Source organism: Castanea sativa, chromosome 7, assembly GCF_040712315.1.
Source record: "Castanea sativa cultivar Marrone di Chiusa Pesio chromosome 7, ASM4071231v1".
Classification (NCBI taxonomy): Eukaryota; Viridiplantae; Streptophyta; class Magnoliopsida; order Fagales; family Fagaceae; genus Castanea; species Castanea sativa.
Window position 1 is genome coordinate 5,285,272 of NC_134019.1, and position 22,349 is coordinate 5,307,620.

The window sequence follows — 22,349 nt, forward strand, 5'->3', positions numbered from 1 at the left end:
TTTAGATTTAAAGGCTTTTTTCTATTAGTACTTTTGGACCCTAATGTGTTGGGCTTCTCCTAATCATCGGGCTAGGTAATAACGGGACCTCTATCAGTCAAAATATAATTGGACCTTCCTCAGGAAGATCCTTTGTGATCGGTTGAAGTTAAAGTGTGGAACAGGGGAGGGCGTTATCTAATACTACGTAATAATAAATAGAATACAAGTACAAAAGTCAACCTTAACCGATCGACCATCGAGGCATTTAACAAACAAAAGGAAAGGAGAGCTTCTTCAATCAATTTTCTTTCTTCTTTACTTTCCTTCTCCTCATGTTTGAGCTTGACAACTCTTTTGTTCAGGTTTCCTTCTTTTTCTTTTTCCTCTATTTGATTCGTTTTGCTTGCAATTCTAATGTTCTATGACTACCCCATTTGTGTAACTAAACTAATATATTTGTTTTCTTCTTCTTTGGAAATATAGCAGACACATAAAATATGGCTGAAGAATTAAAGAAAAGCTACTTTGAGGTGTTGGGTTTGTGCTGTGCATCAGAGGTAGCATTGGTTGAGAGGATTCTGAAGCAGCTCAATGGAGTCCAAGAAATTTCTGTAATACTACCCACAAAAACAGTTGTTGTCCACCACACTCATGTCATCTCTGATGTTACCATTGGTACGTCCATGAAATTTTTCCCCCATGTTAAAGTTATTTCAATAACTGTTTTTGTGGGTTGTATTAATCTTGTCAGATAATTACACTGCATATGGTTTTGATCGTTGTTTCATAAATTAGTCAACTTTATAGTTTTAAGAGAAATTCTATAATTCTTACATTTTTCTTAGGGTATGGTATCTCTATTAGTAATAAGGTTACCCATTACGGTGCCTTAGTTGCATTTGTTGCTATCTATCTTTAAAAAAATCTTAATATCGTTGGTAACACACACATCATATTAAACAATAACTCCATATACTTTTTAGTTTTTTTTTTTCACATTAAACCATAATAGAATCAATTAAAATATTGTCTGGCCATGACACATGATAATTCATGTTTTTGTTTTGTTTTTAATTTTTGACAAGTAATAGTAAGGTCATTGATGCTTTGAGAAAACATAGTTTTCAATGTTTTAGGAAGGTTTAATTAAAGCGAATAAGGAAAAGATAACAGGTTATAAGAAGAAATTCTAGCAACAAACAAGATTAAAGCAAAGGAAAAGATAGTAGGATTGAAATTAGATACATCACTAATCAATTTGGCTCAAAGGGCTCAAGTAATATTCAAATCTAAAAATTCATTAAAAAAAATTTAAAAGATAAGAATATGTTGCCTAGAAACATTTATAGGCAATTGATAATCATCTTTATATAGTTAGAAGAAATCTTACTTATAACAATTATATCATTATCATCCAACTTTATTAAAAGTCACATGTTAGTCACATAATGTTTTACAAAACCAACCAATGCGGTATGAGATCGACTCCTTTGATAAAACCCCCTAAATCTCGATTCTACCTTGCTTTTTAGAAAACTCATCCTCAAGTTTGACTTCAATATTTTCCACAATGGATTGGAGTCACTCTTCCTCTAATTTTGTCAATCTTAAGTACATCAAGAAATAGCTCATTAGTCTTAATATGCCAATAAGAACTTACGCACAATAAGCTTGAAAGTCTTTCTTCAAATATTTGTAACGTGAACAAGTCATGTAAAATAAATTACTACCATATGGCATCATACAACTTTATTCTAAAAATTGGCTTAACATTGTAATTACTCATTTTTTTCATTATTATTCAATGTAAGACTTCACTCATGTATACCTAATACTACGATACCATGAGAGATGAATTCTTCTTCCATATCATCATTCCCATCTTCAAAACCACCTTTTTGTATGTCCCACGATTCGCAATCCCCTTCTAGATATCCATATGGTCCCCGTTGTTGAAAAACTTATGGAACTACTTACAAATATTCAATCCTAGGAAGATATGAGTAATGTTAAAGATACAACTTTTTTACAAAAAAAAAATTTACAAATTGCTGATGTAGTGAGTAGTTGTTAGTAAATGAAAAAGTACCGTTAATGGTGGGTCTAAATGAATACCAATAAGAAATTTGACACATCAATAATTTATAAAAATATTGTAAAATAGTTTATGGCTGTGGCAAATTATTAAAAAGTTGGACACATTCTTATCTATTACACATAATGATCTTGTTAGTTTGATTTGTATTAGCTGAGGCACTCAATAAGGTAAGGCTGGAAGCTACTGTTAGACCCCAGGAACAAAGCAACTTCCAGAACAAATGGCCAGCCCCAAGTACAATGTTCAGTGGCTTATTACTTGCACTTTCCTTTTTGAAGTACGTTTATCATCCATTGGAATGGTTGGCTCTTGGTGCGGTTATTGTCGGCCTTCCTACACTCATATTGAGAAGCATAGCATCCATCCGAAATCTTACTCTTAATATCAACATTCTTGTTCTGATGGCAGGTAATAGTTTCCCCCTCCCCTTCTTTTTTCTTTTTTTTTTTTTCTCTTAAAATAGTCTATTAATTTTAAGAGTAACATTTAATTAAGCAATGGTTTCCAAAAAAATAGAAGTGAATTTTATATATGAACTTACACAATAAGCCAATTCTCCAGCACATCCTTGACATTCATTAGTTTTCATGGTATTATAAAGGTTACCCTTCTAGCAAAGAAATGAGGATCACTAGTATTCAGGGATGAACCTCAACCAAAACACTTTAGAATGGCCAAAAGTATGTTAACTTCTAGGTGGAAAAGATAACTTATGACTTATGTGATTTGCAGCCTTAGTTTAAGAGAGTTTTAATGTGTGTTATCTTTCTTAACCTGTCTTACATGATTGTATATGATGTTTTGCAGTGATAGGGACACTTGCTTTACAAGATTATTGGGAAGCTGGTACCGTAGTCTTTCTGTTCTCCATTGCTCAGTGGCTTGAAACAAGAGCAAGTTACAAGGTCTGACACTAGCTATTTCTATCTCACACACAATTTAATTATTGAATTTCTTACTAACTGGCATATCACTAATCTTTGTTTCATCGCATAATTAAAAAATATGTAATTTATAAAAGGAAATTACATTGTAACATACAAAATAACGCTATAAATAAATTAATTAAATTAACTCTTCAACCAATTCACGTGGAGTGTCAGGGCACCCTTGACAAAAAGAAACAAAACAAAATTAAACATTATAAAATGTTTGTTTCTCTGTATAACGTGAAAAAAAAAATATATATATATATATAAAAAAAATTATTACGGGTCTGTTTAGATACTACTTATTGCTAAAAACTAAAAACTTATTGCTGAAAACACTATAGTAAAATAATTTATTAATATGTGAATATTGTTATAAACCCAGTTTTAAAACAAAATTTGTGTTTTTCTGTACTTGCGGATCCTGTAAACAATGCACGGTACCCAAGAAAAAAAGCGAACGCGCTACCGCGTTTGTTATCCAAACTCACACTACATGAAAAAAAAAAAAAAAAACTAAACTAAACTAATCTAAACTAATAGTTTTTTATCATAATAATCATTATAGACATTTTTTTTGAAACTATAATGAGCTACATAATAACACATTTCTTCATATATGTATCTCGCAGTATTTGATTAGCTCAAATAAGGTTGTTGTTGAATAAAATTGATATTTTTATTTAGTTTCCACCGGTATCACATTTTATTTATAAAAAAAATAGAAGAAAAATGTTATGAATATTTTTTTAGTTTCCATCATATAAGTGATGCTATGGATAACATAATTATGGTTCTTTACCTATATTGTAAAAGTAAGATAAGCCAACATTTTGTTTTTAATAATTCCATAGCCCAATAGTACATGATAAATGACACCACCATTGCATGATAAAAAAAAAGGGAAGATTATTACATGATCTCAATCTTAGGCCGCTTTGGGACAAGTTTATAAATATTTTTGATTAATTAAAAAAAGCTAAATTACTAATTACATCTTTTAAAAAATATTATTTACATTTTAATCCCTGAATTTTTTTTTACTTCAATTTTTGCCTCAAATTTTTTTTTTTAATATATTCAATGTGGGCCTTTTGTTAACTTCTATCTATAAGATTTCTATTAAACCGTCATTTAGTTACCAACTAAGCAGTCCTCAAAAATTGAAATCCACAAACAAATCAAAAAGTTCCCAAAAAAAAAAAAAAAACCGTTTCTATACCCTTAGCCAAATCTCAATTCAACCAGCAAATCTTACCGAAAACTCACTGTAGAGAGTGAAATTTTCAGCCATTCATGACTGGCTACTTCATAAAGTAACACATGCTACATATGTTCCACTGTCATTATTTGGAGACCATCGGAAATTTGTCAAGTATCACTGAATAAGGAATGATCAAGAGCCAATCACACAATAACACATTTATATTTAATTTAAAATGACAAAGGTAGTCTAATCAGTTGATGTCATGTATCCTTTGAAAAATAATACATGAAATCCTTCCATTTAAATTATGACACACGTATCACCAAATAGAGTTAATCATATGTCATTAAACCTTTTAAGACTCCTATAAATAGAGGCTATCAACAGCTTTGTAAGAGCACATTCAAAAGTCTCGAAATTCTACCGAAATCAAGCTCTAACGCCTCCTAAAATTACAAGAACTTCAGCTTTTGAATCCAAAGAACATTTGAAGAGGAATCTTTTGAATCATCCTCCTCAATCTCAAAGTTCATTAAAATAAGCTCAAGAGGCCCACTCTAAATTAGTGAAGTTCTATGAATTTGAGCCTCTAAACCTCGAAAAAATTCCCATTACAAATCTTCAAAAACAAAGAACATACTAAGAACATTTGAAGAACACACACAAAATGTGAATAACAAAGAATTTCTAACTAGCTCTCAGCTAGAGATTCATTGTAATTCTATTTCAAAAGATCTTTTAATGCATTTTTCAATCAAATGAAAGGACTCTTAGTGTTCAAATCAAGATTGTATTTTAATAAAAAATAAAATTCAATGAGATCGAAACAGAGAGTTATTTTCTTATTGTATAATATAATTATAGTAAATTGTACCCACTCACTCGTCACCACAAATTTACATTTGTGAAATTATATCAATTGTTTGATTTCCAAATTTGAAATGTTGAGTTTACACTCACCAAACCAATGCATTTGCCCTAGTTTATTATTTTATGTGCAGTACTATTAGTATTAAAAAATTTACTACATTAAACTTACAAAAAAATTTTGAGAAGAACATTAAACTTAAAAATTGATATGTCATCAATCACAAAATAATAATTTAAATATATTTATTTATCAGGTTGATTGGTTCCTAAGTTTTATGTAGTAACTTTATCAATACAAATATTCTCAATAAACCTAACAGGAATTTAGCTAGCCATATTTGAACATGTCCCAAGCCATTAGGAACTTCAATTCCTATGAAAGTTGTAATTTTGAAAAATAAAGGTTAGATAAACATTAAAAAAACAATTTAATAGAAAATGTCCTTTTAATTACAAATTTAATATTAATTAATCATAACCATTTCATCACCTCACCAAATTAAACATTCATGCCTATAATTGGAATTTCACATCAATGCGCTCAAATCATCAAAAGTTCCCAAATTTGGCCTAAGGCTTAAACTTAGCCATTTCAATCGTTTGATAACTCTCAACTCTATTAAAATTTCACCATTGCACACCCTTCGTGCATCGGTCACTTTATAAGTAAAGTGTTTGTGAAGTGTGGGGGGATAAGAATCAGGGCTTAAATCTCTAGGATGGAACTTCATACACATATACACTTAGATTGGGTTATAATAAAAATTTTATCTTGTATCAAGAAAAAAAAAACTCTAGTTTGTTATTCTAATTACATAGTAGTCCAGTCAATTTTAATCATTTGATTGTACCATCACTAAACTAAAAAGTCTCGAATTTTACATAATAAATATAATACCTAAAGACACAATTTTGTAATATTATTTCCCTAACTTAACCATAATCTATCCTAGTCCGGAGTTCTAAATTTTAACTAAAATCCTTAATTTAATGGTTTAATATCTAGAAGACTGGAACAAAAAAACCTCAATTTATTCATAAAAACCTAATTCTAAATTTCTAATTTTTTTAATAAATCCTCCAAAAATAATACTCTCAATAAATTGAGAATTTAAATCATCAACAAATTCCTTAACTTGATCGTACCCATAATTGATGATTTAAATTCTCAATTACGGGTACGATCAAGTTAAGGAATTTGTAACCAGAATTCAAACCTCCAAAAAAAAAATTAATCATAGGACCTAGCCCCTAACATTGAAATCGCACAACTCCTATTAAAACACTCTCTTTTTTTTATCTGGGATAAAATTCAAAACACTTCGAAAAAAATAAGACTAACATCTTGAAATAATGGGTTGGATTGCATACCAAAACAGCGTTTAATCCAGTCAAAAAATCTATATAATTATAATAAAATATAAATAAACTAAAATAATAAATAAAATAAAAAACCCATGATAAGAGGAAATAAGATCCCCTTAAGCCCTTATTGCCTTTGAAATAACCCACTCAAAGGTTAAAGCTATACTATACTTAGTTGCTATGATACAACATACTTCTTATTGGGAATTGAATTTGAAGATTCTTACTGTAATTCAATCACGTGGCCAAAAGGTTTAGCCTCAATGATTTTGGCTGTCCATATAATACCTCAACAGAACAATTCAACATTTATTTATTCATCTATTTATTAGGGAACAATTTATCCAAAAACTTTGAAGCAAAGCTACAGCTCAAAGAATTTACAGCTTTGCTTATGTACAGATTTAAACCTTTGTTACTATATTAGTTGTATTTAGTGAAAAGCAAAGAATTTTCTAAACAAAGAAGAAACGTAATCACTATAATCAAACAAATAAGCATCTTTAAGCTTTAAACAAATTAAACTGATGGCTGGAAGTTTGAAACAAGGCATGTTTTGTCACTTTCAGACTTCTAGGGAGGCTTAGTGTTATAGTTTATCAGTAGATAGCTACTGTTTGATTCCGGAATGACTGTTTGGTACTGACAGTTAGGGTGATGATTAAATGATTAAGTTCACCTTTTTTCGAAATGCTTAAATTTTTTAGAGACAAGTGGTTATTTATTATGGTATCAATTTCAGCATTGATTTGAGAAGTTTCTGTCCTTTAGGGCCTGTTTGGGAGTTTAGAGAGGGAGGAGAGTAGAGGGGAGGGGAGTAGTGGGGAGGAGAGTAGAGGAGAATGATTACCCTCCACCTTGTTTCGATGTTTTTATAATTAGTAAGGGGAAGGGAGTAATTAGCCCTTCTCCTTGTTTTTAACATTGTAATTTTATAAATATAATAAGGGTAAATTAGGTAATTTACTTTATCAATAATTTTATGTGCTCTACTCTCCCTTCAAATCTCTCCAATTTTGGGGAATTAAAAATGAGGGGTTGGAGGTAGTTGAAACCCCTCCAAATCCCTCCCCCTCCTTCCTTAAAAAACTCCCAAACAAGGTAATTGAATTACTCCCCTTCCCTCTACTCTACTCCCCCTCCTTTTTTAAACATCCAAACATGCCATTATTTGCAATATTTCACTTCACAGGCTCTGGCTACGATGTCATCTTTAACGAGCATGGCTCCTCAAAAAGCCATAATAGCTGAAACTGGAGAGCATGTTGATGTCAATGCTGTTGAGATGAACACAGTCCTTGCAGTCAAAGCCGGCGATGTCATTCCAATTGACGGTATTGTTACTGAAGGGAAATGTGAAATTGATGAAAAAATGCTGACTGGAGAATCATTTCCTGTCACCAAAGAACTGGACTCAAATGTTTGGGCAGGCACTATTAACCTAAATGGTTGATTATCCTAACTTTTCTTTTTTATAATTTCAGTTAATGGTGAAATTGAAATATTTTTCTTATAGTTCTCAAGTTTCCTCTCCTTTCCTTCTTTCCCTATCAGGTTATATTAGTGTAAAAACTACAGCTTTAGCAAAAGACTCTGTTGTCTCAAGAATGGCAAAGCTAGTAGAGGAGTCGCACAACAAGAAGTCCAGAGCTCAAAGATTCATTGACAATTGTGCAAAGTACTATATTCCTGGTTAGTCCCCTGTCTCTCACTAAGCAAAGTGCTATTTATTCTTTCTATTTGAAAGACAAAATGTTCATTTTAAAACATTACTTCCATAAAACAAACGGCATCATTGATTTCATAATTAATTAAATAGAATAGTCATTTATCTTTATGAAATTAGGTGTAACCTGTTTGTGGATGTCATAGTAGTACAAAGCTACACAGCCTCAAATGCTTGTGCTAAAAGATCTTCAATTTATTTCCCTTTGTCATTTGGAGGTTTTTCAAGTAGACAAACATATATGCTTGTGTTAGAGTTTATGTACTATCATTTTAATTTTTTATCCACATTTTCCTATGTTCAATTCTGCAGTGGTTATGTTAATAGCAGTTGCTTTTGCTGTGATTCCGGCTGCACTGAGACTTCCTAACGAAGAGTACTGGTTTCATTTGGCAATAGTAGTGCTTGTAAGCACATGTCCATGTGCACTTATCCTCTCTACACCTGTTGTCAATTTCTGTGCTCTTTCAAAGGCTGCAACAACTGGACTTCTAGTCAAAGGTGGAGATTATCTTGAGATTCTTGCAAAGGTTAAGACTGTTGCTTTCGACAAAACTGGGACAATAACAAGAGGAGAATTTGCGGTGACTAATTTTCAAGTAATCAGTGATGATGTTAGCCTGAACGCATTACTCTACTGGTAAACTTGAAACTTCTTTGATGATACCACTTCTTACATTAGATATATGAATCTATAGCATCTACATAATTAGTTGCAACTGTACCCCACATGTGGGTGTATCTGAAGGAATATTCAAAAGACAGGAAGGAAATTGATTCTTGAATTTAAAGAGTTTCTATTTTGTGACTTCAAAAACTAAAACACTTATGAAAATTGTGAAGGGTTTCAAGCATTGAGAGTAAATCAAGTCATCCAATGGCAGCTGCACTTGTTGAGTATGGACGACTACATTCAATTGAACCAAAGCCTGAAAATGTGGAAGACTTTCAAAATTTTCCTGGGGAAGGAGTTTTTGGGAAGATTGAGAGGAAAGATATCTATATTGGGAACCGGAGAATTCGTTTGAGAGCAGGGTGTGCAGCAGGTGAATTTTTTTTTTTTGGTTCAAAAATTAATTTCTAGTAACTTCCAGTTGTTACTGATGATTTTGCCTTTGTTTTATATGTTGCTTTTTACTAGAAATAGAATTTCAAAACATGGAAGGAAAAACAAATGGATATATATACTGTGGAGCAACTCTAGTTGGAACATTCGGCCTCTCTGATACTTGTCGATCAGGGGCCATGGAGGCAGTTGAAGAGATTAAATCATTGGGGATCAAATGTGTCATGCTTACAGGTGATAATCATGCAGCAGCCATGCTTGCACAAGATCAGGTACAAATATAGCAGCTCAAGTTGGTAGTCATGTGAACCAATCACCCAACCTAACCATAACTGGGTATTATCTTTTTTTGGAAAAAATACACAAAACCCCCATGTGATTCTCTCCCAAAAAACGGAACCTACTAAAGTTTTAAATGTAACACTTAACACTTGCAGTGTCGTTTTATGTGTAAGTTGTTAAATATTTGTGAAAATCAACAGTGAGTTGGTCATGTGATGACAAGTGTTCATATTTAGAGCTACATTTTCACATAAAGCAATATCACATGGGTGCTTTTTGTAGGTTACAATCAACTAACTGGTAAAGTCTCTCATCATCAAGTAAAGGACTTGAGTTTGAATCTTGCTTACACCAAACACCAATTGCTCTTGGTCTAATGATAAAGAATCATTATCATGGAATAAACATCATAGGTTCAAATTTATTGTATTTATCAAATAAATAAATAAAGTACTACATGGGCATGGGAGTTTTGAGCTACACTAAAAAGATTCTAGAGGTTAAGTATTACACAATTAACAGTCTCGATATTAAACAATACCACAAGAAGTTAAGTGTTATACTCAAAATCTCAAAGGAATTTCATGTTTTACACGGAAACCAAGTGAGATTTTGTGTATTATTCCCTATATTTTTCTTCTGCATATGTTTTTGGCATAAATGTGATCTTGATGGATTTGCAGCCATATAAATGTCGTTTAACTGTTAACCAAATCAAAAAGTTTCCAATTCCACCTAATTGCTTAATTATTTAGTCCTCAGCAATCTTCTGCATAGCCATGTTTGTACCTTCATTATTATTACCATTCATGCCATGTTCTTTGCAGCACGAGACCAAAAATAAATTGAACACACTATTTAAGGATGTATAAAATTCTCTTTGCAGCTAGGCCATGCTCTAGATGTTGTCCATGCAGAGCTTCTACCTGAAGACAAGGCACGAATAATTGAGGAATATAAGAAAGAAGGACCAACAGTGATGATCGGGGATGGCATTAACGATGCGCCTGCATTAGCCACAGCTGATATTGGCATCTCAATGGGAATTTCAGGATCAGCACTAGCAATGGAGACGGGGGATGTGATTCTCATGTCAAATAACATTCAGAAGATACCATTAGCCATCAAACTTGCGAGAAGAACATTAAGGAAACTCATTGAGAATGTCATTGTATCCATCACAACTAAGGGTGCCATCTTAGCATTGGCCTTTGCAGGTTATCCGCTTATTTGGGCATCAGTTGTCGCAGATGTTGGGACATGCTTGGTCGTAATTTTTAACAGCATGTTACTGTTGCAAGATACACCAAAACCTCAAGGAGGACATTCCAGATCAAGATATGGCACTTTCTCCATGCCTTCTTTATTTGGGAAAGGCAAAAGCATAAATCCTGTTGATGGGCAAGGTGGTTATAATGGAGATTATGGGGACTATGAGGCAATAAAATGCAATGATGGATGCTGTGAGAAACTCATTCATGAAGTGGAACCCCCAAGTGGTAAAGGTTGTTCTAATTGTACAGAAGCTAGTTGCAAGGACAAGAAGTTTGCTAACATAGCACAAACTAGTAGTAGTAGTAGCAGCAGCGTTTGTTGTCTACAAAAATGTGAAGCTCAATCTCAAAGCAAAAAATGCGGTACAGCACAAGGTGCAACCATCAATAATGCCTGTGGCTCTAGCACTGCTGGCCTTCTGGAATCTATAGTAAATAATGCTTCTAAGATTTCAGACAATAGAGAGATAAGAGGGTGTTGCAAGCAATTTGCGGAGCAATGTTGTGGTAAGCCTGAGCAATACACAACTAATAGGTTATCAGAAATTGTGTTCGAGTAGATGCTACTTCAGTTTCTTGTATCCGTTGAAATAATAGTTGAATATTTTAATTGGTTGTGCTTTTTCTTTTTTTCTATTCTTTTGCTTATGAACCGTAGCACATAGAAGAGAGTAACTGTTCATTAAAAAAAATTTTGAATTTTAGAAAGGCTGTCGGTGCACTATTTTATGGTTAAACTCTCTAAAATAAAGAAAATTTTGTGTTTGCCTTGGAGAGATGCTCTTGAGCTTATTAAATTAGGGTAGAAAAAAAACTTTAAAAGAATAAAATTAAAAGAAGAGTAACGAGGGAATAACGGAAAATTATTGTATGATACGCTCTCATGAGACTTATGTCTCAATGACATGTGGGTCCCACACCTGAGATGTCTAATATCTCTTATCAGTTGTTTGTTGAGATCTCTTCGCATTGCTAACTATATCATAAGATGTCTCACTTTATGAGAACTTTGTTTAAATTAAAGGTATGTATTTCAATTTTTTTTTTAATGATAATAAATGTTTTATTGAATGAAAAGTACATCTTGAAAAAATAACATACATCAAGAAGAAAGCCTAAAGTGAATGCAGGAAATCAAAAATGGAAGAGATCACTCATCATATCAGCAGTTTGTAAAAGATGTTGTAAAATAGCTTGTAACTCTAATATTTTTCTATCTTTATTTTGTCATTTGTAGACAACAAACGGTGTAAGATGTAATTAAGTAGATGCATTCATACTCACTAACATTGACACTAACACTAATGACATCATATGATGATGTCCTATAGTTGGGACTCTTGTTGAGCCAATTCCAAAACTTTTCTTGGTTCTTTTACTTCCTACTTAACTCTTATGTCTTGGATGGGGGTTTTATCATATTATGAGCCTGGATGTGCCGCTTGGGAATTGAGATATGAAATTATGTATAATTCAGTCTTTAATTGTAGTGTGTGAACAGGTTTGTTGTGTGGAGTCTTGTCATGCATATGATTAGAACAGGTTTACTACTTGGTTTGCAAATTTGTGCTGCTAGTTGTTTACTTGCATGTATTAAGTATTTGTATAGGCATTGCCTTGTGTGGTTTTATATAATTTGAACATAAGTTACTGCCTCCTTGTGTGGTTTTATATAATTTGAACGTAAGTTACTGCCTTGTGTGATTCATAAAATTTAACAGGTTTAGGCCCATGAAACCTGTACAAGAATCCTTAAGTGGTCAAGTTGCTCTAATTGTACAGAAGTTAGTTGCATGGACAAGAATTTTGCAAAGATAGCAGAAAGTCGTAGGTTGTCAACAAAAATGTGAATCTCAATCTCAGAGCAAGAAATGTGGTAGCAGATGCAGTGCAGCACAAGGTGCAACCATCAGTTGTGATTAAATGCCGCTACAGTTTTTAAAGATGCATACAAAACTTTTTTCAATCAGCTGTTTAGTTTATTAAAAGCTTTTAAGAACTTAAGAAGGCTTCAAAGAAACGTTGATAATTCATCGCAAAAAAAGGCCTTATAAAACATCGAAAGACTGATTGCAAGAAAAAAAAAAAAAATCATGGCAAACTTCTTACAAAAGTCTTCTTGGCAGATTTTCTTAATACATAACTGAACTTATTATTCTGTGAACCTTGCTACTTTCTCAACCTACCCCATTGAAAAAATTAGTTGCTAACCCGTGCAATACTAATGAATATTAGTTAATCAAACAACCACAATTGTTCAATTCTATAAATAGTCAATCCTCAAATAATATAGAATATAATTAACAAAATTCTCAAATGATATTCAAGGCCTTTAAGATGAAGCTGATAGAATGTATGCAAGACACCTAACAATGAGAATTCCATCGATTAGTCCAATTCTAATAGTATTGACAAAAGGAAAGTTATCTTGCTTAGTTTTCATTTAGTCAAGATTTTGAAAAAAAATGGGAATGACTGGGTAAAAAGTTTGATAAATCTTGAACAATTTAAAAGTAAAAACTCTTTTGGAGATGATGAGAGTAATTTGTTGTGGTCCTTTATTGTCTAATGCCATAACATTTAGAACCAGAAGCCGTATTGGTTTGCCCCTCAAGTGAAGTCTAACCAACATTGTCGTTAGTCTAGATATTTTGATAAATTGAAGTAAAATCTCATAATGTCCCTCCAATTTCTTCCTTCTTTGAAGTAAACATATGTGCTAGTCTTAGTTGCCTACTAAGCAAACATGACATCTCTGTATTATCTAGCAACTCATCTTTCAAAATACATTCTCCCATTGTTCAACAACCAATCAAAAAATTCCACAATCTATAATTCCCAATTTAAGGAAAATGGTAGTAACTAAGTTTAAGAACAGTCTCAAGCTCCATTAGCATAGGAGAGCCATGACTACCACGAGTATTAGGAATCCTATAGAAAGAACAAAAGGTGATTCAAGACTTTTTCCAATCTGCTTGTGAACATGGAATTAAGATTTTTTTATCAAAAATAATATCACTTATCTCCAAAAAAAAAAAAAAAAAAAAGAAGAAGATGATTGTACATGACAAAAAAAAAAAAAAAAATCTTAAACTTGAAGAAAAAGAAAGAGAGAGTACCTTTTTTTCAGCTAAAAGAATGGCAACCTATGGCTATCACAACATGGTTCAACCATCAATACTGCCTGTAACAGTAGCACTGCTGCCTTTGTCGAATCCATAATTACGAATGCTTCTAAGATTTCAAACAAGAGAGAGATAAGAGGCTGTTGAGAGCAATCTGGGGAGCAATGTTGTGGTAAGCATGAGCAATACACAACTAATTTGTAGACTGGTTATCAGAAATTGTGATTGAATAGATGCTAATTCAGTTTCTAAAGAGGCATACAGATTTCGTTTTGCTTTTTATCTAAAGAACTATAAGGCTTTGAAGAAGTTAAGAAAGATTAAAAGAAATGTTGATAATTCATCACAAAAAAAGCCGTATAAAACACAAAAGAGAGCAGTTACAAGAAAGAAAAATCTGCCGAGTTTCTCACAAAGTCCTAACAATTTTTTTTTAATACATGCCTAAACTTCTTATTCTGTTAACCTTGCTACTTTCTCAACTTACTCTTCAAAGTAGCCGCATACTCTACTTTGGATCCATTTCCCCTTCAGCTACTACCATTGAAAAGATTTAAGTCATGCAAATTTCTCATCTTCTTACATTGGTCAACTCCATGCCTAACCTTTAAGAAGTATAATCCAAGCCAATTTCTTCCCATATGATCCATTTATCAAATCTGGCTCTTGGACTCTTTGCTGTCCTAAAGCATAATTTTTCCTGGTAAGTCAGCCACATTAGCAGTTCATTACCTTATTTGCTTTGAAAGCCTTAGACATTGAAACGATGATCCTCACTAAAGAAACTAATCTGAAATCAACGATTATGCCTTGACTTCCTTTTATTCTTCAACATTTGTCCCTGAAAACCAGTTTAAACAATTCACTGAGAACATGCATAGAGTACAGGAGAGATGATTTACATACAGAAAAAATATGTGTGAAGGAGAGAAACCAAATGAGATATGAAAAAAAAAAAATTAAGAGAACACTGAAGCAGAAGAAGAATCCAAAATAAGAGAGCAAATTAACAAAATAAGAGATTCTGTATCAAATCTAAGAAAATTGAAAATCATTTGAATGAAACAAATGGGAAAAACCACAAAAAATGTTGTCAATTGATGGAAGACTGATGAAAATTGGAGTATTGAAGAAAGTGTGCAAGAGTGGAGCAAGTAATAGACAATCCAAGGCAAGTTGAACAGAAATACAGCAACACTATAGAAAATTCTGCAGACGAGAATTAGCAAGCAGGCTATTGTGTGCAGAGAGATAACTTCAATATAAAAATCTTATCGAGTCCCATTTAATCCTAAAAAAAATAAAAAATAAAAATAAAAAAAGAGGTTCATATGAAACTAGACTGACAAAAACCATCCCGGTGAGTATGTTTCTTTACCAAATCCAAAAACATAAACATTGTACTCAGGCCCCAGTTATAGTGTTTAAGTTGATCCTTAGCATAATAAGTACAGAAACTGCAGAGAAATAGAAAAATTAGATATAAAAACAGCATGACATGTTAGTAGATCTGATCATAGCATGAGGTAAAAACAAGATGTTAGGTTCATAAGAATATATGCCTATGAAAATCTAAGTTTATGGCAACAAAAATAGTTTCAATGTCCTAAAAGCAGATTATTTACTCCAGTTTATGTTAACCAAAAATAAGAAGAGGTCAAGTGCACATATGATCTTCAAAATACATCATAACATGATATAAGTAGAAAACAAATTGACCCTTTATCGAGGCATTCAATGTGATTAATTCAGTGCCCAAGTCCCTCCTCTCCCTAAAGAATCCCCACACTTGTCATACTTATCTATTAATGTCAGTTCCCCACTAGTTCATATTCATCTTAATCTCCAAAAACAATCCCTTAACCCATCTCCTCAAACCAAAACCTGACAAGCCCCTGTACAACCCAAGACTGCTCAATGCAGTCATTTAATTTAGCTTTGTAATATTTTATATTGTGTGGATTTGTATAAGATTTTGACTATGAAGGCGTTGTGCAGGTATGAACTATGTCCAACATCCAGAGTGTACCAGATTGACCGCAGTACATAACCATAAGTAATTACATGGAACTCGTGTGAGACTAATCGTTTTGGGTAAAGTGAACATGACTAACACTTCCTCAAGTTGTGACAGGCGCAAACCCTTCATCTTTCATTTTCTAAAAATACCACACTGCATCCAATAGAAAACCCATCTTTGAGTTGGAAAAGGATCCTCAGCATTTGTTTTTAAAATGGAGAGGGTTTAAATCAAGTTGAAGATTTAGTTTTTCACAAATCTAAAGGAAAGCAAATGTCAAGTCATTTTAGAATCAGTTATCACTCCTTGTTTGGTGGAATGAGATTTGAAATGATGTGGCACCATGTGCACCTTTAGATTCATGAAAAACAAAATCTTTATCATGAAATGGACCCCCTCCATTGGATCTCTTTAAGTAACCTAATATTAACAGCCTGCTCCACAAAATGAAACCATTCTTAGAAACTTCATTATCATACACACTACAAATATTCCCCCATTCACCACTCCAAGTACTTCGCTGATAGGTGACTCACTATCATGATATATAGCTTTGTAAATCAATGAAGGCCACCATTCTAACTGCAATAATCGCTATATATTAGTAAAGCACTATTGTGTCCCTCACTAATACATTAATATCCTAACACTAACACTAAAAGCATTTAGCAGAAAATATATATCAGAAAGGTCAATTTTCTTTGTTTACTTCACAGAAAAATACTCAACGTTATGTTGGTGGTCCACATATCATAAAATTCAAAGAATGGTCATTGGAATCACTAATTTGAAGAAGAAAAAAGAAGCATAATTGAACATATTGAGATCATTGAAACTTTCAACAAGCATAATGAGCATTTTAGCATGGCTTTATTAAACTGAATAGCACATTGTTCCAAGAAAGCTACAAGTTTCTCACAATATTTCTCCAAACAACATATCCTTCTCATTGACTGGTTGCTCATCGTAAATTGGAAAAGTTACACGCTGTTAAGTTTGTTTCACCCATATAAAGAAAGCTCAACACATTATGTACAGAACATTTGTGAGATTTCTGACAAGTGTCCAACAAGAACCAAATAGATATATACCGAACCCATTAGACACTATAAATCCTTAAAAAATCCCCAATTAAACATAAAAATATAGTGCAACGTAAAATGCATAATAGTGAATTAGATGAGGATCATAACCATTTGGCTAGAACAGCGAAAAAAATCCGATCAGTAGATAGCATCTTTGCTCACCATTCTGTTCTTTTAAATCCCATCACAATGCATTTCGATGCTGTTCTTTCTGGTCATGTCAACACTGATTTTTCTCCAACCTGAAAACAATCAGAACAGTTGGTTAATAAAGGGAACAGTTTGGAAAAAAACAAAGGACAAAGTAAACCTCAAAATTCTAAGTTCATTCACCTCAGCTCTTGAACAAAATTAATTTCAGTTGCATAGAGAATTTTTCCCTTGATGGAAAAATTAAAAAGATGCAATCAGTCAAAAACAAAAGCAGAGCTCAATTGACCATGCCATGCTTCTCTTTGAGTGATTTAAGACTCAAAGTTAAACCTGTTCTGCGCTTCCCATGGAAGCTTACAAATAATAACGTCTAAGCATTTCTCTAAGCATGCACAATAACTGCCCAGCTAAGGGAAAAAAGAGAAAGAAGATTAACTTAAGCAAGTATAAACCAACTTTCAGTGTAAACAAGATAGGCTCACACACAAGGGTGCACACTTGTGCGCACATGCATTGTGGAGAGACAGTAGACCACTTACTTCTTCATTGTGAGATGGCTCATCGGTTGTGGAGCTTTGCCTTAATAACTTTTGGTTTGTCTTGGGTTATACCTAGATCGATCCCAGATTTGCTTTTTGGCTAGTGGAATTGGTTGGGGAAGCATTCGTCTCAGATTTGGAACTTAGTTCCGTTGTGCATCCTATGATGCATTTGGAAGGAACGGAATTAGCGAACTTTTGAGAATTTGGACAGTTCAGATGCTTGCTTCTTTTAATGGGACTCTTTTTGATTGGTCTTGGGCATGGGGACTCACGACTAGTGATTCTCTCCCTTCTTTTCTTAGTTCTCTTTCTCTTTTGTAATTAATTTGTTGTCTGATTTTCTTTTATGTTTTCTCTCTGTTTTTTCTTCTTGTACTTTCTGGGTCTGCTTTATCCTTTTCATGCATAAAGTAGCCATTCGTATATATAACATCCTTACTTATCAAAAAAAAAAAAAAAACAATAAATAAGCAGCTAGGAAACACAGACATAGACGTGGACATGGGTACGGGTATGATACAGCGACACGATAATTTTTGAAAAATTAGAACACGACACAGCGGGAATACACATATTAATTAATTATTAAATATATTTTTACTTTTATTTTTATTTTTAAATATTTTTAAACATTTATTTTTTTCATATAATATTAAACATATATCAATTTAAGAGCAATAATGGATAATAAAGCAAATTCATGACTAATAAATGATGTTTAGAAAATAAAATACAAACTAAGAATAATATCCAAAAGATTAAATAAAAGATAAATGTTCAAGACTGAAACTAAAAAAAAAAATTAAAAGATAAGTGTACCTCCTGTGTCCCACAATTTTTCTCCAAAAAAAAAAAAAAAAAAAGACAACAACAACACAACTAGGACACGTGCAGAAGTGTCCAACCCAGGTATAACACCAAAACTGAAGTGTCCGTGCTTCCTAGATAAGCAGCAAGGCCCCTAAATAGTATTTTGGAGATTAAGGACAAGTAATATCACCAACAAATTATCACAAAATTAGTTAGCTATTGTTGACTTGTTTGTTTACTAGAAGAACTAAATGGTAAAGTCAACAAACCTAAGATAGAAAATCTAGTAGGAGTCCGAAATTAATGAATAAACCAAGAATACATTACTTGGCACTGCAAGTAACAGGGAGCCGCAATGTCTCCCAAAATGAATGGATAAAGCATAATATGATTAATGGCAAACAGATTACAGAAGTTGTAGGCCCACCTCTCTCTCTCTCTCTCTCCACTTAGAAGGTCAGTGGCACTTGGGAGTTGGGAGTGACACAAACTGCACATAGAAATGATCGACCAGTTGTATCCTGGGAAGCCAAATTGGCTGAGAGACAAATTAAATGCCCAGAGTAACTTCTACTCTCAAGTTTGCACAATTGGTCTATACAAAAAAAGTGGCTTCTTTGAATTGCAAAATCAAGTGGATTCATCCATTTCTAACTACTTCAAAATTTTAATGATGTTGCAGCAAAGAATATTACTTAATACAATAAAATTTCCACATTTTTAATATTCCATTTATTATAAAAAAAATAAAAAATAAAAACCAAAATTCCTAGCTTTCTATCTTGGGTAGGAAAATGTTCTTCATAGGAATTGCAATGTTGACAATTTACCTACTGTTTTATCTTTAAAATGTCAGCAAAATGGCACAAAAAGAAATTAAAGAGTGGAAACATGTCCGCTGTCAGCATAAAAAAACTTCCCCTTTTGTTTGATAAATTGTAACAGCAATATAATAGTGGAAAGATAAGTTGCCTAATTCACCAACCTGAAAACATGGTGACTCCAAGCATATTGTTTGGTTGAGAAGACTGCTAAGTAAAGCAAGTTCTTAACTCATCGGTCTCTGAAACAACATTGCCTCTTCCACACCTTGTTCAGCAAATTCACCAATCATTGGAATATAACCTTCCCTCTTCAGGTCCTCATAAAGCAGATCCATTAATCCATAAATCTCTCTACAATTATGTTGTAAACCATCACCAGCATGAAATTCATGAAGTTGAGTCTCAACCTCAATCCAGCTACAACCAGGAGTCTTCATAACACCCCTCTGCCTCATTAAAACTCTCATCCTTGCTGAATCATCCCACCTTTTCAAATTTGCAAATATCTTTGATGAAATCACATAATTTCCAGAATTTAAAGGCTCCAACTCCAGAAGCAATTGCACAACCCGCTGACTGATATCAACGTTTCTGCGCTTATGACAGGCACCAAGCAAAGCCCCCAATGCAACTTCATCGGGTTTTTCAGGCATCTTCTCAATGAAGTCCCAAGCTTCATAGAGACGTCCGGCACGTGCCAAAAGATCAACCATGCAAGAGTAATGCTCAATTTTCGGGACCAAACCAAAAGATGAACCCATCATATCAAAAAAACTACAACCCTCATCAACCAATCCTGCATGAACGCATGCAGAGAGTACTGCTACAAAAGTGATGTCATTTGGGCGAGCAGCTCCACCGTCGTTTGTCATGCGCTTAAATAATGATAGGGCAGCCTGCGCTTGCCCATGAAAAGCAAGTGCAGATATCATGGCGTTCCAAGAGACCTCATTTTTCTTGGGCATGTCTTCAAAAACTCTTAGTGCATTGTCCAAATTCCCACACTTGGCATACATATCAATTAGTGCAGTACCCACATAAATATCATGATGCAAGCCTCTTTCTGATGCATATGTATCAACCCATTTCCCCATGTCAAGGGCTCCAATTGAGGCACATGAAGACAGCACTCCAATCAATGTGATTTTATCTGGATCAACACCTGCCTCTTTCATGCCATTGAATAGCATTATCGATTCATCCGACATTCCATTTTGTGCATATCTGTCATGTACAGTATAAATTATAATTTAATTATGAACCTGAATAAAACATCTAACTAGTATTAGATATATTATTTGAATTCATGAAAATGTATATAAGTCATATATGGTGTATTGTATTTGTATGATAGATACATGAGGGATTGATTCTCATAACAAATCTTAATGCAAAGCATCATGACACAACTACACTAGATCATGGCTGATTGCCTTAACCCATGAGTAAAGAGGAGGAAGCATACCCAAGTTGACCGTGTTCATTTTAGGAAAGCTAGCACCCAAAAAAACAACATATAGTACTTGGGTACAAATAGTTCTTAATGCATTTCCTTAGGTAGGACTAGGAGACAAAGAGAAGTCTAAAGATATGGGGGGGGGGGTGTGGGAGGGGGAAAATGACACCAAGACTCCTCAACGCAAAAAATGAGAGAAGTTAACAATTCAACACAGAAAGGTGAAATACTTCTAGGTATGAAAGCTTAGTTTTCAGTAACTTTAATAAGACCAATCTCCTCATATTTTTCCATCAAGGGCATAGCTTCCCTGTCCAAATAACAATGAAGCCACAAATGAGACTATTACAATGCACGCCCAAATGATTGAAAAAGAACAACAGAATAAAGTAACTCTTTTTGAAAGATGATATTTAAAACATAAATCATAATATCATGTCTAAAAGGAACAATAATATTAAGTTTAAAGAAAGAAGTACTTGCCCCGTAATCATGGCATTCCATGTGACAACATCTTTCTTTGCCATACTATCAAATACCCTCCTTGCTGCAACCAAATCGCCACACTTTCCGTACATATCAATCAATGCAGAACCCACATAAGAGTTCAGCTCCATCTTATTCTCCACTACAAACCCCTCCACCCACCTCCCCAAACTCAAATCTCCTAAGTCCCCACACGCCCCAAGAACACTCACTAAACTCATTTCATCTGGCTCAAACCCCAATGCCCTCATTTCGTGAAACAAACCCACCGCATCCCCAGCATACCCCATCTTTGAGTACCCCGAAATCATTGAATTCCAAGAAACCAAATCCCTCTCAGTAATTTCATCAAACACTTTCCGTGCACAACTCAACTCGCCACACCGAGCATACATAGTGATCAAAGAATGATAAGTATGATCATCACAGTCCAACCCAACTTTAAATACAGACGAGTGAGCCAACCGGCCATGATTTAACGCGAAAAGGTTGCCGCAAGCAATGAACAAAAAAGGGTAAGTATAGTTATTCGGTTTAAGACCCAAAAACTTCATGTGGTAATACAAATCAAGAGCAAGAGAGTATTTAAGCCATGTGGTGGTTAGGCCACGTATCATGACATTGAAAGCGTAGTCATTGGGTTGAGGGATATGGGAGAAAAAAAGGGAAGCATAGGAGAAGTGTTTGAGGCCAATGATTTTGGAGAGAAGGAAATTGGGTCTGTGAATGGAGTTGATGAGCATTTGGGTGTGTACTTGTTGTAACTGTTTGATGGATACACATTTTTTCACGAGGGACAAGAGTGTTTCACTCAGGGGTTGTTGTTGTTGTTGTTGTTGCTTTGTTGCATATACGTAGGCTTTTCGAAAAATGAGGTGGCGGGAAATGGTGTTTGAAGGAGCTTTTTTCCTAAGCATTATTATTGTGTGGGTTGGTTTGGAACGAGCGTAGTTATGTTATGTTATGTTATGTTATAGGCATTGCATTTGCATGCCCTCTTCCATTTTCACTGACCAGTCTTTCTCCTTTCTCCATTCTCCAGCAACTGT

General features: G+C 33.7%; 2 protein-coding genes across 6 annotated transcripts; one reads left to right on the plus strand and one right to left on the minus strand.

Annotated features, from left to right (window-relative positions):
- The first annotated feature begins 318 nt into the window (after positions 1 to 318).
- LOC142642269 (putative inactive cadmium/zinc-transporting ATPase HMA3) lies at positions 319 to 11,475 on the plus strand. Of its 3 annotated transcripts, none has more exons than XM_075816606.1 (10): positions 319 to 344; positions 466 to 657; positions 2,231 to 2,488; positions 2,888 to 2,985; positions 7,644 to 7,899; positions 8,006 to 8,143; positions 8,490 to 8,817; positions 9,021 to 9,223; positions 9,319 to 9,515; positions 10,412 to 11,475. In XM_075816606.1, exons 2-10 carry the CDS (start codon positions 480 to 482, stop codon positions 11,357 to 11,359), a joined length of 2,604 nt encoding a protein of 867 aa, XP_075672721.1. In that variant the 5' UTR covers positions 319 to 344; positions 466 to 479; the 3' UTR covers positions 11,360 to 11,475. The 3 variants fall into 3 exon arrangements, with proteins under 3 accessions (XP_075672721.1, XP_075672720.1, XP_075672722.1); XM_075816605.1 differs by having other exon boundaries at positions 469 to 657; XM_075816607.1 differs by lacking the exon at positions 319 to 344 and having other exon boundaries at positions 506 to 657; positions 2,359 to 2,488.
- On the minus strand, positions 10,790 to 22,349 carry LOC142642270 (pentatricopeptide repeat-containing protein At2g34400). 3 transcript variants are annotated; one of them, XM_075816609.1, is made up of 6 exons: positions 21,298 to 22,349; positions 19,520 to 20,582; positions 17,192 to 17,271; positions 14,657 to 14,765; positions 13,919 to 14,033; positions 10,790 to 10,916 (listed from the first exon to the last, which is right to left on the minus strand). In XM_075816609.1, the coding sequence occupies exons 1-2, from the start codon at positions 22,215 to 22,217 to the stop codon at positions 19,583 to 19,585; spliced, it is 1,920 nt and encodes a 639-aa protein (XP_075672724.1). In that variant the 5' UTR covers positions 22,218 to 22,349; the 3' UTR covers positions 10,790 to 10,916; positions 13,919 to 14,033; positions 14,657 to 14,765; positions 17,192 to 17,271; positions 19,520 to 19,582. The 3 variants fall into 3 exon arrangements, with proteins under 3 accessions (XP_075672724.1, XP_075672725.1, XP_075672723.1); XM_075816610.1 differs by lacking the exon at positions 10,790 to 10,916 and adding an exon at positions 13,664 to 13,730; XM_075816608.1 differs by lacking the exons at positions 10,790 to 10,916; positions 13,919 to 14,033 and having other exon boundaries at positions 14,060 to 14,765.

Coding starts and splice junctions, on each gene's coding strand:
- LOC142642269 (XM_075816606.1), top strand. CDS start 480: ATGGCTGAAGAATTAAAGAAAAGCTACTTTGAGGTGTTGGGTTTGTGC. Junction 658..2,230: donor CATCTCTGATGTTACCATTG/GTACGTCCATGA, acceptor GATTTGTATTAG/CTGAGGCACTCAATAAGGTA. Junction 8,818..9,020: donor CTGAACGCATTACTCTACTG/GTAAACTTGAAA, acceptor AAAATTGTGAAG/GGTTTCAAGCATTGAGAGTA.
- LOC142642270 (XM_075816609.1), bottom strand. CDS start 22,217: ATGCTTAGGAAAAAAGCTCCTTCAAACACCATTTCCCGCCACCTCATT. Junction 20,583..21,297: donor TGGAATGCCATGATTACGGG/GCAAGTACTTCT, acceptor TGTACATGACAG/ATATGCACAAAATGGAATGT.